Below are 17796 nucleotides of genomic sequence, written 5' to 3' on the forward strand. Positions count from 1 at the left end.
AAAGCCTCTCATTTCCGTAGGGTTTGCTATTATCCATGGTTTCACATATCCATGCAAAGTTCAGGAATATATTATTTATTTATTATTATTTATTAGCGACATTTTATATCCCACTCTTCTCACCCAGAAGGGGACTCAGGGCGGTTACAAGTATATATATACATACAATATATTATATTATTGTATGTATATATACTTGCAAACTGCCCTGAGTCCCCATGGATACAGGGGCTGTACTGTCCATGCGTATTTTCATTAGAGTTTGAGGTTGAAAAGAGAGGGATCTTTTCATTTTATGTTCCTCATAATTTTAAGATGTCATTCCGATAAATTCATTCTTCAAAATTAAAAAAAGACTTTAAGCAGGACGATTAAACAATAAAAATCAATTCAAAAGGTCCTGATCTAATCATGACTATATTGTTGTCTCCATTGACTTATGTATTTTCATAGAATCATAGAGTTGGAAGAGACCCCACGGGCCATCCAGTCCAACCCTTTTTCTGCCAAGAAGCAGGAAAATTGCCTTCAAAACACCCCAATAGATGGGCATTCAGCCTTTGCTTAAAAGCCTCCAAAGAAGGAGCCTCCACCATACTTCAGAGCAGAGAGTTCCACTGCTGAACAGCTCTCACATTTAGGAAGTTCTTCCTAATGTTCAGGTGGAATCTCCTTTCCTGTAGTTTGAAGCCATTATTCTGAATTCCATAGCAGCAGAAAACAAGCTTGTTCCCTCCTCACTATGACTTTTCCGCAGATATTTATACATGGCCATCATGTATAAATCTTTTCTCACTTTTTTTTTCTGTAGATACATTGCAGTTGACAAGTGTGCATGCTATTAAATCTTTCTCCAAAGATACTACAATCTGTCAAGCCATGAAAGGTAGGCATTTTCAATGTGTAATCTATAGTAAGACACAAACAAAAGGTTTAGACACATAATAAGTTTATTATGGTATATGGCAAACATCAGACACTTTAAACCGTTCTCTGGTGTCCAAAATGGCTTCATATTTAGTAAGAAAAATAATCTTTCTCCTCAATATAGCCTTTACATTGTAAAAGGAACATGTTTGACAACAATCTTGGCTTTCAGGAAATTTTTGCTCTGTGAATACCCACCTCCCATCTTCCCTATAAATCCATTTCTTTTCCAAGTTCCACGAATAGATTAAAATACCATACAAAAAGAAGCATTTGGCATGGAGGAATTTAAGACTTTGTATCATCATTCCCTTTTCAGTTCAACAAAAATAAAGCCCGGAACCCTAGAAACTCTTTGCTTTTTAATCCCTCAGAAAAGTTTTACAGACAAAAAAGAATCCTTTCAGTAGCTTCATTTTAAGAAATCACTCACTGAATAGATATAAGACACATCCGAGATTGTGTTCCTGATAGCAAGTGCATAGATTTTGATAAGATTTTTTTTTGTTCCCCGCTTTGAGAGCATGTTTCATGGTCAAAAGAAGGGAGACTTCCCAGTGATTGTGCTAGAGCATTTGAAAGAGAGAGAAAGAGAGAGAAAGAGGGAGCGGGAAAGAGGGAGAAAGAGAGAAAGATTGAGAGAGAAGGAAGGGAGAAAGAAAGGGAGACCGGGAAAGAGAGAGAGAGGAAGAAAAGGGGGCAAGAAAAAAAAAGAAACGAACAGGACACAGCAAAGTTGTGAAAGTACAACAGAGAATGAAGAACAAAAACAGGCAAACCAGCAGTACAGTCGATTCCTGATAAGTGAATAACCTCATTGCTTCTCCACAATACTTTATTCACTTATCAGGAATGAAACACAGTACACTGTTTTTCTTTCCTTTTCATAGCCTGATACCTACGGACCATCTAATTTGGATTAACTATGTTGCACTCACTCCAACAATTTTTGGAACATAGAAAATAAAGCTCCTATGATAAGAGACTGGAGCCGTCGTCCTTTGCTGCTAATGTCACAAAGGGATTGCTACTGATCTAGGTTCGATTGCGAGCTACTTCCTATGTTAAAAACAATCACATTGAAATTGAGGTGGCAATGTGAAATATGCACTGTAATAGGCATGAAAGATATATTTTTTATCACCATACAGAAAAGGTTGTCCTCCTTAGATGAGTACCTGTACCTTGAGCATTAAACTGCGTGGCTTGTCTTTTGCCATTTTGACCAATCTTGTGTAACAGCTTAGCTTTCCTCGACAGATATGTCTATATATCTGTCATATTTCTTCAACTTAGAATTATATCCTGGCTGATCTCATGATGTAGGAGTGCCCCAAAAACATCCATGAATTTGTGTTGTCGAAGACTTTCATGGCTGGAATCACTGGGTTGCTGTGAGTTTTCCAGGCTGTATGGCCATGTTCCAGAAGCATTCTCTCCTGATGTTTTGGCCACATCTATGGCAGGCATAGACCTCACAATGTCTGAGGATGCCTGCCACAGATGTGGGTGAAATTTCAGGAGAGAATGCTTCTGGAGTATGGCCATACAGCCTGGAAATCTCACAGCAATCCATGAATTTTTTCTCATCTGAAAAATGAATTCTGTTATTTCTCACAGATAAAGAATTTTTAGATAATGACACCTAAATTTTGGACATATGTGAATAGGCCCTTAATGGGATGTTGTGAGTGGTTAAGCAAAAAATGGAAATAATGCCAAAATGCAAAGGTTAGCACCCCAGAATGAATTGCAGAGTGTTCATTAACACAATGGCAATAAAAACAGGAATGTAGTTAGTACATTGGCCCTTTGGATTGGCAGGATCCAGATTTTCATCAACCATGGATTGTCATGAGCCACACTGGTAAATGGTGGTGATGTGAACATGGTGGTGACATTCATGTCACCATCATTTAATAATATGGGCATGATCTTTTTTTTTTTTTTGTATCCATGATGGATTCCAAAACCAAACTGCTGTGGATACAATGCAAAACTATAAACATACTTATGGTTCTGCAAACAATTTTACATACGAGGGTGTTGGAAACTTTTGAAGTTGCAGTTCATTAATCTAGGTGTGCATGCATGTCACAAAAGAGTTGTGGAGCATTAAAAAAATGTTTTCCTTGCAAGTAAAATTCGCGGATGCAAAGATGAATCCATGGGAGAATGTATGGGTGTGACGGGAGCACTTAACTCTTCTTCTTTTGCTCCTTACAGATCTGCTCCCAAGCCATTTAAAATACTATTTTCCCAAGCTGAGCTCCAAATTTGACCACATTAAGTCTGCTTAGGGGTAAAACTAGCCGATGAGTAATTTTGAGTGGAGAACTGGTGTTGTTCTCATTTGTTATCTTAGCAAATGTGGTGCATTTGCTGAGATGATGTTTTTGAATATGTATTTGCAACCCTCTTCCTTTAGGTTGTAACCTACTTAGAAGATGCCCATGTTGGCTGAGTCAACAAAAGTGGGCAAATAAAGACCACCTGCTAGGTGATGGCCAAAAGTGTGTTTTTTTTTTTCAACTTGCTGAGGACACCTTTATGAAAACGAGCCAGTTGTCGGCTCTCTGACAAGCCACAAATATATTGCTGGCGGGCTGCATTCAGGTTGTCGACTCACATGTTGTGCAGTGTAGCTGAAAAGTCATGCTTTTTGAGCATTGTCTTGCTTCCCTTTGAGACATGAGAACTTGCTCTCAGTCAAGCATGCTGGATAACTATCCTGACTACTTCGCCATATCAGTGTTTCTTAAGGAAAGAGATAAACCATGGTGGTATTGTTTACACATTCACTTATCCTGGGATAATAGCAAGGCACATTTTTTTGTAAAGACACTTTGAATGTCCTTTGGCAAGCAATGTAAATTAGAAATAAATAATAATTGAAAGTCCCTGACATTCTGTAAGGTTGGTGACCCTCAATTCATTTCAAACTCTGCTTCTCCATTTGAATATATCAGTAAGATTTTGACATGACCTCAGCAGATGTATATACCAGGATATATCACTGTGTAAACTGGCCCATGCAGTTTATTTTATAATTCATAAATCACAAATGTAATATGCAGCTGAGAAACAATGAATGCCTTGGCCACAAACCACTTAATAGTTACGGTGGGATTTGGACCCATAATGCCCCATGCGTGTCTGCCACTCTATTAATTCTGAATGATATTGTTTCCAATTCTGTTCTGAGCTTTTGGTTGCACTAGTTGGCTGAAAAAGTTTATCAAGCAGATTTGGTTTTCCTTTCTTTTAAAAGAAATCCCTTGCAATTTTTACGTTGCAGTAAAATGTCAGCACTTGTCACAATTAAGGCTCATGCAGTCTTCCTGGGAAGGTGATCTCATTCCCAGTTTTTCTTTTCCTTTCTGTTTTGTAACGAGAGGGTCTACATTTTTATGACATAGCAGGCACACAGTTGCATCACGGGATGCGGCCACATGATGCAGCTGCACTGATGAGGTACTTGGAAAACATATACCAGGGAGTGGGATTGCGGGAGGCAGGCACCGGCAAAGCCACATAACAGGCATCAAGAACAGGCCCAAAGGAAAGGAGGACGGCAATTGGCACCATCTTGGAAACCCACAGACAGAAGCTTGGGACGCAAGCTCTGTAAATGGAGGAAAAGTAAAACCAGGTCCCCACGTGGACTGCCCAAAAATAGTTGCCGCAACGCCCGGGGTGCAATGCTTCCTATCTGAAAAGGCTACCAGAGCACTTCCTAGCAGGGGAAAGGAAAAAAAAAAGCAGGAAATCTGTGGACTCCATTTTGTAAGAGCACTTTTGAGTGGGCTTTGATTCCTGAGTTGGAACAAAGGGATGGATGTATGGCTTGAGTCCCAGAGAACATGGGGGTCGAACTTCCTCTCTCTGCATAGCCCCTCCTCCTCCTGACGGATTGACAAACTTGATGTATCGATTCAACAGTAACAAGATCAATCCCACCACAGTCAAGGGTTGAGGAAGGGATGATAGAATTTGTAAGAGTTTTGGGCAGAATGTTAGTTTTCTTTGATAAAAAAAGAGGGAGCTAAACAGTAAAGCACTGGAGGCCCTCCATTATTGTGGTGGTTAGAGGTGTAGATCTTCTCCTGGAAGTCAACTTGAAGGACTTAGAGCAGTGGTTCTCAACCTGTGAGTCACCAGGTGTTTTGGCCTACAACTCCCAGAAACCCCAGCCAGTTTACCAGCTGTTAGGATTTCTGGGAGTTGAAGGCCAAAACATCTGGGGACCCACAGGCTGAGAACCACCAACTTAGAGATTCCTAGTGAAAACATATCAAAGCTGTGAATAATCAAATCCACAGAGTTTAAACCTGTAGTTGTGGAAGGCAAACTGTACTCGCCTTTCCTCCTTAGAAATCTGTATTTTTTAAATTTCCCATCATTGAAATATTTCTGCCTCATGTGCTAAGATCAAAACATTCCAGTTGAGCAACTGTAGTATTGCTGTTCTTACTTTAAAATAGCTTACACTAGAATCAATCATTTAAAGTTCTCCCTGAGCTCACACAACTAGAACGAGGTTGTTCACTGGGTGGGTTTGGGATCAATCCCACCGATAGTTAAGACCATGAGTTCAAGGACCTCATTACACTAGAGCTTGGATTCACTTTAAATCCAATCAGTCAGGTCCTGGGCCTCATCAAACTACAAAGCCCAGAATTCTGAAGGCAGAACGTGGATTTAAGGTGGATTCACACTCTAGTGTGATGAGAACTGGAGATCTAGTTCCAAATCCTGTCAGAGCACTGAGTAGTTCCGAAGTAACACCAACATTTTCCTCTCTCTGATCCCATCGAAATACTTAAAATGCCCCTGCAAAGCAATTGCACATAGCTTTAGGGACATTGATCGGAGTAAATTATTTACTTGTGATTTATCTTTTAAGAAAATGTGTATGTGTTTTTTTTCTTCAAAAAAGGGGGATCTCCAAATATGATTGTGTGCTAGTAATTAAAAATGACCACTTGCTTATATCATGAAAATGTTCAAAAAGGCAGCTAGCGTGGGGAGGGTGAGGAAAGGGGAGGCAAAATAGACGAAGGATTTCTACAAATCTGCATTCACTCTCCAATCAGAGGTTCACTTAGTTGGAATCGACTGTATCTTTGTACACAACAGATAGAAAAAAAATCAACAGGGACGTGAAACAGTGAGGTGTGCAGATGTATTACCAACACGGAATGACCACCAACATTACAACACACAGAGAGAAAGAGAGACAAGTATTAGGAAAATGGTTTAATATTGGAGACAGAAGCAAAAAACTGCATCACACAATAACATACGTTACAAAAATAAGTTTGACTGTTTCAACTACACGGTTATGTTCACAATGAAGACAGAAGAATCAGAAAAAACTTTTTGATCTAAACAGCAAAAAAGCAAACCCCTATTTTAACTAATACATTTATCCACGTAAAGTGACTGTGTACTCCTAAATTCTAATTTATTTTTTTAATATTGTGTAACTGCACAATACAGAATAAAAAGTAAAACTTACCGCTTGTTTTAAAGACAAAATTCTAAACACTAAATATAAGCAAAGGGAAAGAATTAAACCAAGCCAAAGTTTGTTTCTTTGTTTGTTTGTTTTTAAACTCTCTAAACAAAACCAACGTTTCTTCCTACCAACTGGAAATCAAACGTGAAAATCAGCCACGACCTGGGGGCTCACAAGAGGAAGCCACCATTATTTTTTTCCATTTTTTAAAATCTCCAGTATAAAAAATTCCACTGGTACAAAATGCATAAGTACAATCAAGTTTTAGAAATAGGAAAGCCTGTGGGTTTCTTTTTTTGTGTTTTGTGTTTTGTTTTTTTTGGCTCAAATTCCATCAAACAGCAAAATCCAAATGCATCAACAAAACAGAAACAATACTCAAATGGTCTTACAGTTTTCCACTACATTGCAGTAACTTTGGCTTTTCTCTGACAAAACTTTAAAAAGTTACAAAAACTTAGGGCAACGTCCATTTCACCCATGGGTTTGGGATCCATATCTGGAGGATTCACATGGTCTTCAAGTCAACCCTATTACTCCAGTCACCAGGTTTTTTGCAGCACATATAAAGTGAACATACATCCCATATGCCAATAAAACCTTTTTCCTGGCATAAGTTACTTGTGCATAAGTAATTTCCATTGGGCAAAAATGCAGGACTGGAATGGCATATGGGAAACAAGAGTCTATAGACCAGCCATGGGCAAACTTGGTCCCTCCAGGTGTTTTGGACTTCAACTTCCACAATTCCTAACAGCCGGTAGGCTGTTAGGAATTGTGGAAGTTGAAGTCCAAAACACCTGGAGGGACCAAGTTTGCCCATGGCTGGTCTATAGGGAGTGAAATAGAGCTCAATTGAGTCAATGGGAATCCTCTGCACATGGAGTTTCCACCCAAAGCATGAGTGGCTCATGCCCTATGTTTTTGACATTCTCAACTAAAAGAGAATTCTTATTAATCTACAAACAACAATTTCTCACACCACAAATACCCCACTCCCACCCCTGCCCAGGTACACAGGGTTATTTTGTTGTTGTTATTGTTATGACATTGATCAGAAAGGTAATGAAACTACAGGTTTTTTGTTTTATTTATTTTTTCTTTTAAAAAAACTCCTCTCTTTTGTTAATTAGCACTTAAGTTAATCAGAACAGAAACAGTGAAATGATTCCAGAGAGTAGCAAAAGCCAAGGAATAATTATTAACCCCTATGGTGAAAGAAAGATGAACTTGTTACTCCTTTTGAAGATGGCCATTTTGTTGATGTGAGCCAATTTGGTTGGGAAAACTACTACTATATTTTGTGCTTTTGGAGTTGAATTTTGATAAGCAAATTCACCTTGTTTATTTCTTCCCCCCTCTTCCTCTGTTCTTAAGCCCTTTGTATTCTTGCAGCTTTCCCCCACCCCTAGTATTCGATATTCCATAACCTAGTGGATGATAAATTATCTGAATTTTATTTTTTAAAGTTGTGCAGGCAAGCGAGTTCAGTGCATTAGTAAAGAAAATCCCTATTTTGTGAGACTGTAACCACCTGCAAAAGATGGTTCCTAATGCCATGTCAGCTACTCTCTTAGCAGGGTGAACTGAGAAAGGCAACTATCTGGCAAAGCTTCAGCTTTACTGATTTCCCCATATGCATTTCCCTTATTTGGATCCCTGATTTTATTCCTAAGGACTGAGATAGTTGATTTTCATTTATTTATTTATTTATTTTAAAGTCAAACTTGAACAAGAAGAAAAGGGATACCTGGTGCAATTGTTAAGGGTTTCTAAGAATAAGGAATTTAGCGCCAGCTGTTGGCATGAATTACAGTCCACCCTCCATATTCACTTGGGTTGGGAGGCCTAGGACACCCTATGAAAGCAAAAAAACACGAATAAAGGAATTGCTAGGTCTTCTGGCACAATTCTAAGGCCAACTTCTGGTGGAAGCTGACTACAAAATTGCATTAGACAAACCAGAGATTCCCTTTAGGACAGTGGTTCTCAACCTGTGGGTCCCCAGATGTTTTGGCCTTCAACTTGCAGAAATCCTAACAGTTGGTAAACTGACTGGGATTTCTGGGAATTGTAGGCCAAAATACCTGGGGACCCACAGGTCGAGAACCACTAATCTAGAAACATCGAGGTCCTCTAGAATGGTAGGAGGATGTGGACTATAGAGTCATACTGGTGGACCTAGAGATCCCTAGAGATAATATTTTAGTCCAATCCATAAATAATAAAACCCACAAAAATCAAAACTGCAAATGTGGAGGGAGGACTGTACTCTACATCGGTGTAATCAATCATACATTGCTGCTGTTTTGGAGGGCTCACATGGGGCTCCAAAGCAGGCTATATATATGCGAGCAGAACAGTTGATGTCCTCCTATATCACACATGATCTCAGGTTGGGTTTTCTTGTCTATTGGGGGGTTTTTTTGGAAATTTAAGCAACAAACAAGAATACGTCTCGGGGGGAAAAACCCATAATGATGGTCTCCTATCATGTATCTGTGCATGTAATAATTCTGTAGGCAAAAGAATTGCTGCAAGAAGTACAAAATAGCCCTCAAAAGGTTCAGGAAGGCCCCAGCAGTAGTAAAAACACGAGAGTAATACAGAACATTTTACCTACACTGTGAGTGTGTGTGCTATAAGAAACCTTTTTTAAAAATTTTATATATTTTTTTACATCATTTGGATTCTAGTCCTTTCCACCCCAGGGCTTCTCTAGAAAGCAATCTTTTTAAAGCAAGGGAGGGGGTATGAAGATCATCTGTAATTTAAACAGATAATTTACGAGGGGGATTAAAGGGAAGGAAAAAGTTTGGAGGTGTTTTGAATGAAACCAAAGAGGAATAGACACAAGGGAGTGACTTTTTATCAGAAGCATAAAAGGCTGCTGAAATGTATTGGCTTGGAAAGGGTTTTACTTGCCAGTACAGATGGCCCAAATTTGGTTTCTGAGTAAGAATGCTATCCAATCCAACTTTTAGAAAAGGCAGTGAAGGGTTATCTCTTTCTCTTTCTTTCTCTCTTCTGTTTTCTCGGATATGTTCTGCAAACACTGAGGATTCATAGAATCCTTCTGTGTCGAGGTGGCAATCACCCAGCCTTGTTGGACTACAGTTCCCATCTGATCTAGATAGCAAAGTCAAGAGAGAGTTGCAGTCAAAAAACCTCTAAGTGGGCTGTGTAATTGCCACCCATCCCTTGCAAAACACATTTTCCATGGTAAACATTTGAAGGCCTGTACCCTTAATATTGTCACAATAGAGAATCAGAGACATGAAATAGATAAGGCGATACCTTTGGATTAAATGACTTTCTGTTGAGGGAACATGCGAGTTTCTGAGTTGTGCCAAAAATATCTGTCTAATGTCTAGCAAATGGAAATCTGTTGCTATTGATTAAGTGAACAACAGTGCCAAATGGATTGTGAATGTATTGTTTTCGTTGTTACAGAGAGCTAGATCAGATATCCACTTCACAAAGAGGTCGCAATCTGCTTTTGCTACATCACCAATTCCATGGCAAATTTATTAAAATATATGAATGGCAGGTGTGGATCTCTGAACATTAAAGCACACAAGCCAGGTAGGCCCTGATTAATGGCAGTTCCCTGATACATAGATTTTGCATGTTTAGGAAAGTGTTATCTGTCCTTCACATTTTCTATATCTACTGCAAGGAAAACACAAACAGTATGTCCAAAGTCAAAAGGGTATGACAGGCAGTGTTTTTAAATGACTGCAACCCTATGGCACATTAAGAACATGTCTCCAAAATGACAGCATAATAACACTGAACTGCATTGACCCAAACATCTAGAAAGGGTGTTGTTCAGACATTCCCGGTGGCGTTTATTTGTCCAGTAAGACACTTTGTGCTTCTTTCTTTGAGCAGCTTTCCCTCCACACCATGATTTTAAATGCCAAGGGCACAATTTTCTTTATTAAAAAAACGAATCACATAAACTGCCTGTTTGTGGAGGTCTGTTGTCAAAATAATTCCAGAACTACTGCTGAAGTTCAATGGAATTTGCTACATTCAGATGAAAGTGTATTTTTCCTCTATATTGCTTGCTCTGGGTGATTTCTGCTGAGTTTGTTCTGCCCTACAGATACTGTACATACTCATGTATAAGTTGACTTCATTTATAGGTCAAGGGCAGAACCCATTGATCGGTTGAAGGTTGTTCTTCAGGCAGAGGAAGGTGCCAGTCCTGCCTTGGAGCCAGCCGCTCTTGGGCAGTGCTACTCCCATTTTACTAGTTAGACATCCAAAAAGGCCTTTTGCCCCTCTACTCACAGAAGGGGATGATTCCATTTTAGATAATAGTTAAGGTATGGTATTTACGTAGGTCCCAGGTTCAAACCCCGGGATCGGCATGAGCGGCCACTGCTAGCTCCAGCTCCTGCCAACCTAGCAGTTCGAAAACATGCCAATGTGAGTAGATCAATAGGTACTGCTCCGGTGGGAAGGTAACGGCACTCCATGCAGTCATGCCGGCCACATGACACTGGAGGTGTCTACGGACAATGCCGGCTCTTCGGCTTGGAAATGGAGATGAGCACCAACCCCCAGAGTCGGAAACGACTGGACTTAACATCAGGGGAAAACCTTTACCTTTACCTATTTACGTATCTCAAGCTCATGTAGTAGCTGAAGGTAGGTTTTAGTGCCAAAATTAAAGGCTTTGATATGATAAATTGGGGGCCATTCTGCAAAGAGAGGAAAGTACCAATGTCACCTCTGGATGCTTGCTGCCATTAGCTACCATTTCACCTATTCAAAAATGCATGAAAAGGTTGACAAGGTTGAGATTTTCCTGCTTCTTGCAGGGGGTTGGACTGGATGGCCCACGAGGTCTCTTCCAACTCTACGATTCTATGATTCTATGACAAGGTCGGTGATGCTTTTAGGCTTGCCTGGGATGGACTTAGCGAATTAAGGTACTCCACTAACAGTGACCCATGGATAAGTCTACTTGAGTTTTTGGTGCTGCCTTTTTTACTAAAATTCCTAGACTTATATATGAACATACAGGTAACTCTTATCAGAAAAGGAACCATTTGCTTCTTTGAGTAGAGTGGTGAAAGGTAACAGCTTTGTCCATGTCAGGAAAACCTAAAGGAAGCACTGATCCTTTTTATTATCTCAGCACCTCATTTGTGAGGAAGCAACAAGGACCCACTGCCACCATTTTCCCACCTAAGCATTCAAAAAAAGTCCGTAAGAAGCATCACAGAAGAAAGAGTCAAGTGGGTTGGTGCTTCTTTTAGGTTCTTCTGGATTGGGCAAAGCTCCCATCTTTTGCCCCTTCTCAGAGAAGGGGATGGTTTCTCCTTTTTGGTAATAGTTCAGGTACAATATTTACATTGACCAATGGATAAGTCAACCAGGTTTTGGGAGTTGATTTTTTGACTAAAATGTCTAGACTTATACATGAGTATATACAGTAGATCTTCCAAGCCTTTGCTTCCCCAGGGTCTACTGCTGCTTGGCCTAAATAGCTCATCCACCGGGACATTGAAGCCCTTTCTCCAGGAAAGGTGCCTAGTTTATGTCTGCCTTATTGGCATCCAAGCTAGGTAATCTAACTGCATTCCCTTTTTTTTGCCTTTCCAAGAATTTGCTGCAATTCAAAAGTCTGCATGTTCCCTTATCAACAGAAATCAGGTTAACAAAAGATATTGCCACACCTACTTTTAAATATCTATTAGTGCTGGATCAATATATTACAGGTAACGGCAGATAACACATCAAAGCATACGACATGTGTAAACCTCATCCATAAAACATAGTTTTAACTGCAGTGCACAATAAAGTTTCATCCAGGAAGTTCTAGTGCATTGGATTTTAAGCAAAAGTTCATTTTATTTCGTTACAAAAATATTTTTTTTCCTCAATGGATTTCAAATCGTGGGTTTACCTCTCCTGTCTAGGAGTGGTCGTACAATACATAATTAAAGAATTATTATTTTATTTTATTAATACTGAATAGCATTTTCCCAGCAGCATATTAAAAGCTCTTTTTAAGAAAAGACAAAAAAACCAAAGACCTAAAAAGGAGATCTACAATTACTAATTTAAATATTTTTTTTAAGTTATAGATACAGAAGAAATTTAGACAGCAGTAAAATATTTTTTTTTTGTCCTTCAGGTCGGCCCTGTGCATTTTTCTGATTTCAACCATGTATTAAATAAACCACAAAAATTAAGTATATATATATTTATAGCTATAGATATATATATATGTATATATAAAAATAAACAGCAAAATGGTGAATGTATAAAAGTATTAACACTCAAGACAGCTCTGGGTGGAAAGGGTTAAAAGTTCAAAACTTTCTCACCTTAGAGGTTTCCATACATTATGAAGAAATTACATTGTGAGGTTTGCTTTCACAGCGCGGATGTGCAGAGTGGTTAGAAAAGTGAAACATGGGCACTTGTACAATGTTTTACAAAAAACATCCAAGAGAAATAACAAACAACAACAATTTCAGGCAACAAGACCACAGGATAGCAAGTTAACAAACTGTTTTAACCTCTTTTCCTTTAAATATTAGGGATTTATACAAAACACATAGTAAAATACCCATGTTATCAAATTACTTCACACAAGAAACACACTGAAACTCTAGGAAGAAGAAAAAAAGTACCTTTGAAGTTTGGCACTAAGATTTTTTTCCCACTGATTTCTTTTTTATTATTATTTCTTTAAAAGAAAAGAAAAACTGATCACATTTTGCTGAACACAAACACTTCTAAATTGTCCACAATAAGAATTGGAAAGAAAAATCGACACCAATGCGTCACGGAAGCCAACACAAACTTAGTCTGGAATAGTTTTTATTTTTCACATGAAACCCTTCTTATTTATTTATTTTTTTAAATTTTAAGCAAACTTCTTTTTTTGTTTTTTGAAATTCGTTTTTTTGTTTGTTCTGTTGTCGATGTTCAAGTAAAAACCAATTTCAAACCTCTTTGTTTATAAACACAGAACACTTAAAGACCAAAGGACCCAGGATGAAACCACAACTGAATTCACAGAAGCACCAATGGAACGACAGCTTACAGTAACCTTTCTCCTGTACATTGAAACAGTATAAAATATAGGTAATTTTCATGTGCATTAATTCATGGATTGTCTAACTTGTGAGTCAGTTCAGCAAAAGGTGACACAAATAGGTAGCATTTGCCCTAAAACAGGGTAAATTTATTTTATTTTATTTATTTTTTCTCGTTATACTAATCTACAAAAAAGTGGTTCTATATATATATTCTTAATGAGAAAGTGAGCCACCTAAAATGGCCTTATCAAAAAACTTTACACTGCCTGAAAAATGTAAAAACTATTACAGACCTCTAGAGACTTAAAATCAGACAGTTCTTCATTTCAAACTGTTTTGGAAGTAGTCTGGTAGAAACCAACATTCTGTGCCTCTGGACACATATTGCTATTGTCATCAGTGACCAGCCAGAATGCCAATCTCTGTATAATACTTTCAAGTCTGTTTTATATATTTTTTCAAAACACAAAAAAAACGAAAAAGGAAACAAAATAATAAAACAAGGAAAAGGAACAAATAAAAGCCCTAACAAAACATTTTGCCACAGGTTGTGTGTGTGTGTGTGTGTTTAATAACCCTATCCTTAATTTTTGACTACTAATAAATTTCAACCTTGCATAAATGCAGCAATGCTTTTCACATTGACTTCCCAGAATTCGTATAGCTAGATGAGGTCACATGCAAAATTTCGAAAGGTTCAAACTATAAGATCAAAGGTCAGTAGGAGAACCAAATTATGATGTGAGGTCAGAAAGACATCAGAAACAATGACGGGACGATGAAACTTTTTTTTAAGACGCCACAGGGACATGCTAGGCAAACGATGAGCTAACGGGCATGAAGATGTCTAGGGAAAAACAAGGAAGAGGAAAAAAAGTTACGGAGAATCTATGCAGCAGAAAACAAAAATCACTTTTTAATGGGTGCAGGAGAAAAACTAATGCAAATCTTTCATCATTAGACTCTCAGCCATTTGCGCAATTTGCATTAACTGTACACTTGGTCGACAACGACGGCACAATGAGGGGACCCCAAAAAAGGAATCCATCCATAAGGAGTTAGAGAAGATGGATTTCTGTTTCATTTGGGGAGGAAAAGTCGGGGACGGAGGGGAAAGGTTTCAACAAATGGAACAAAAGGAAAACGTTGTGGCGTAGGGGAGAGTTGGGAAGGGTAGCGGGAAAGAGAAAGGATAGTCCAAGACGACTCAACTTTAAACTAGATAATGGAAATTACAAACAAAGTCAACCAGACAAAACTACAAACAGGAGGATATAAAAGTATGAACCATAAAAGATGTAGGATTCAACAGTGAAAAAGCACCCATTCTTGGCACATATACTCTCGAGACTACTTCAAAAGGATCTAGCTAGCGGAAAGAGTTGCTCTTTAGTTATCCAATAAGTTAACAATAGGCAATAAATAACTTCCATTATTTCTGAGGCAGTAAAAATTTTTGTATAAAAATAGAAATGCTTTTTACAAATAAAATTTACAGGCCTGTGGCTTTCTTTTGTTATCTATTATTATTATTTATTATTTATTATTATTATCGTTATTATTATTATTATTATTAAATGTATATCTCTCAAGAAACATCAAGTATTGTCACTCTTTTGATTTATTTTAAACCCTGTAGCTTTAGAAACAGATGTCTTTTTTGTTTTTACACTAGCTCTGAAAATAAAAAAAAACCTCCTAAGAACATAAAAAATAAATCGGAAATAAAAAATAAAACCAACAGGTGAAATATATCAAGACGACCAGTGTTTAACAGGATAATATAACATAACGTCAATCTGAAACCCTAAGAACAAAAAAAAATTATTCAAGCCCCTTAATAAGAAACAAACTGAATGAAAAAGAATTGGTATCATTTCTTAATGAATTCCTTTCCTGGCCCAGGGCCACTGTATTATCCTATAAATTGCTGGTGCCATTTGGATAAGTCTAGGTCCAGACGTCCAACTGCTTTCATTATCCCCATTTTATTTTCTTGACAATTTCATTTAATAATATTTCAGGGAAATGTGCAGATTTTCTTTTGAAGGACAATTAATCTTTTTAGAAAAAAAATGAAGACAAATATCGAAAGTACATAATTTGGTACTTATTCGGTTGGGGTCACCAAATTTCCTTTATTGGCTGTTGGGGAAAATGGAAGCAGTCTTGTCAAAACAGCGGTCTTTTGGCGGTGGTCGGCAATGTGTTGTTACGGTCTTTTTCTCAAGGCCCCCCACCACGACAAAGGGAAGGTGGGTTCGCTCAAGGGACTTACCCTAAGAAATCTAAATTAATAGCAGTAAGCTTCTGGGGGTAAGGATCAGTAAGGTTTGCTGTCATTTTTGGAGCGCTTCAGTTGAACTTTCAAGCGTTTCATGCCAATCTGAAAGCCATTCATCGCCTGTATAGCAGCTTGTGCAGAGACAGGATTGTCGTAGCTAACAAAACCTATAACACACAAAATTGGGGTTGGGTAGAAACAAAAAAAAAGGAGAGGAAAGCATTAGATTCAATAAAAAAATATAATACTTTGCACTGTTCTTTTACTACATAGAGAATAAGGATTTGCATATATAGTAAACTCTCAGTTAATACATGGGGATTGGTAAATGCTGGATAAATGTAATTTCTGGTTGCTTGAGAGTTACTATTAAAAAAGGTCTAATGAATACTGTACCCCATACTGTACTATACATTCAGCATTGACTTGATATTAATATTGAAATACAGTAATTAAAAGCAAATTAAGACAAATAATTTAACACAGTTTTAGTAAAGGTAAATGTTTCCCCTGACGTTAAGTCTAGTCATGTCTGTTTCTGGGGGTTGGTGCTCATCTCCATTTCTAAGCCGAAGAGCCGGCGTTGTCCGTAGACACCTCCAAGGTCATGTGGCCGGAATGACTGCATGGAGCACCGTTACCTTCCCACCGAAGCGGTACCTATTGATCTACTCACATTAGCATGTTTTCGAACTGCTAGGTTGGCAGGAGCTGGGGCTAACAGCGGGCGCTCATTCAGCTCCCAGGATTTGAACCTGGGACCTTTCGGTCTGCAAATTCAGCAGCTTAGCGCTTTAACACACTGTGCCACGAGGGGTATATATATATATATATATATATATATATATATATATATATATAATAATAAAAACAGCTTTGTAAATACAGTAATGCAATTTTACTTAAATGGCATTTAAACTTGATTTAATTTCATATTCTTTTAAAGTATTTTCACCGGTTATTTGAAAGTTCAGTTTGTCCAAGTTCTGATTAGCTAAGAGTCTACTCTATATGGTTCAATTTCTAGCAGACACGTTCCTTTTCTGTTCAGTTTACTATTGTTAGCTCATTTAATATCAATTTTTTTTGCTACCCTTTTGTTCATCTCTCAATTCCTATTCATTTCTGCTCTGATTACAATGGAGGTTCAGTCTGTCTGCTAATGTCTATAACATTGGTGTTTTCTGTTCCAATGCCCTATTTCTCATATTTTCATATTGCTCCCTTGAGACACAACTGCCAATTTTTCAGATAGATTGGACATACAACTTCCTTTATATGAGCCGTTAAAAGAGGTGATATTCCCTATGCTTCCCACTAGTTCATGCTTCAGATATCCCAAATGTAACCAACCTGAGGGCATTCCTGTCATATATCCGTCTCTAAAGCAATGGCAATTTCATTATTTATGTATATATGCTTATATCCTGTCTTTCAAACAAAAAACCCAGATGACTAACAAAGAAGTAAAATATCGATAAAAATATGTTTTCAAATGCTAACCAAAGACAGCAAAGCAATAAAACATAATTACTTTAAAAGAAGAATCAAAGAAGAAGCAATATAAAGCCATAATAACAACCAATAAAACCCAGTAGAGAAAATTCATTGAAACGACAACAGGAAGATATTCATAGCCCTATTCTATCCATTATATACATTTCCAACCTACAACATTTATTGTTTTTTTATTTGTTTATATCCTGCCTTTTCTCCAGCAGTGGAACACAAGGCAGCTAAAAATATATTTGAAAAACAATATAAATTAAAACTGTACAAAGTAATTAATTAAAGTATAAATACAGCCAGCTTTCTATGCTTACTGGGATTAGGGGCATAGGTTTCCAGTGAAAGTTAAAAAAAGGCCAATAAAGAAATAGCTAATGTCTTTATGTGAAAGAACACATTTCTAGGAATATCTGGGTCTTCCAATATGACTTTATGGTTGACATCTGCTGGAGGTCGAGTGCAGAACAGCACTTGAGGATCTAGAGCAG

At 37.8% G+C, this 17796-nt stretch overlaps 1 protein-coding gene across 30 annotated transcripts in view; it reads right to left on the bottom strand.

The window, feature by feature from the left end:
* Positions 1-932: 932 nt before the first annotated feature.
* Positions 933-17796, bottom strand: part of celf2 (CUGBP Elav-like family member 2) — a 620922-nt gene continuing 604058 nt past the window's right edge. For 29 of the 30 annotated variants that reach the window (XM_062983254.1, XM_062983253.1, XM_062983251.1 and 26 more), the window contains one exon: positions 933-15966. In XM_062983254.1, the coding sequence (XP_062839324.1) occupies positions 15839-15966 (128 nt within the window). In that variant the 3' untranslated portion in view covers positions 933-15838. The remainder of the gene's footprint in view (positions 15967-17796) is intronic. The other variant, XM_062983252.1, reaches the window with a different exon arrangement.

Source organism: Anolis carolinensis, chromosome 5 (genome assembly GCF_035594765.1).
Source record: "Anolis carolinensis isolate JA03-04 chromosome 5, rAnoCar3.1.pri, whole genome shotgun sequence".
Lineage (NCBI taxonomy): Eukaryota > Metazoa > Chordata > Lepidosauria > Squamata > Dactyloidae > Anolis > Anolis carolinensis.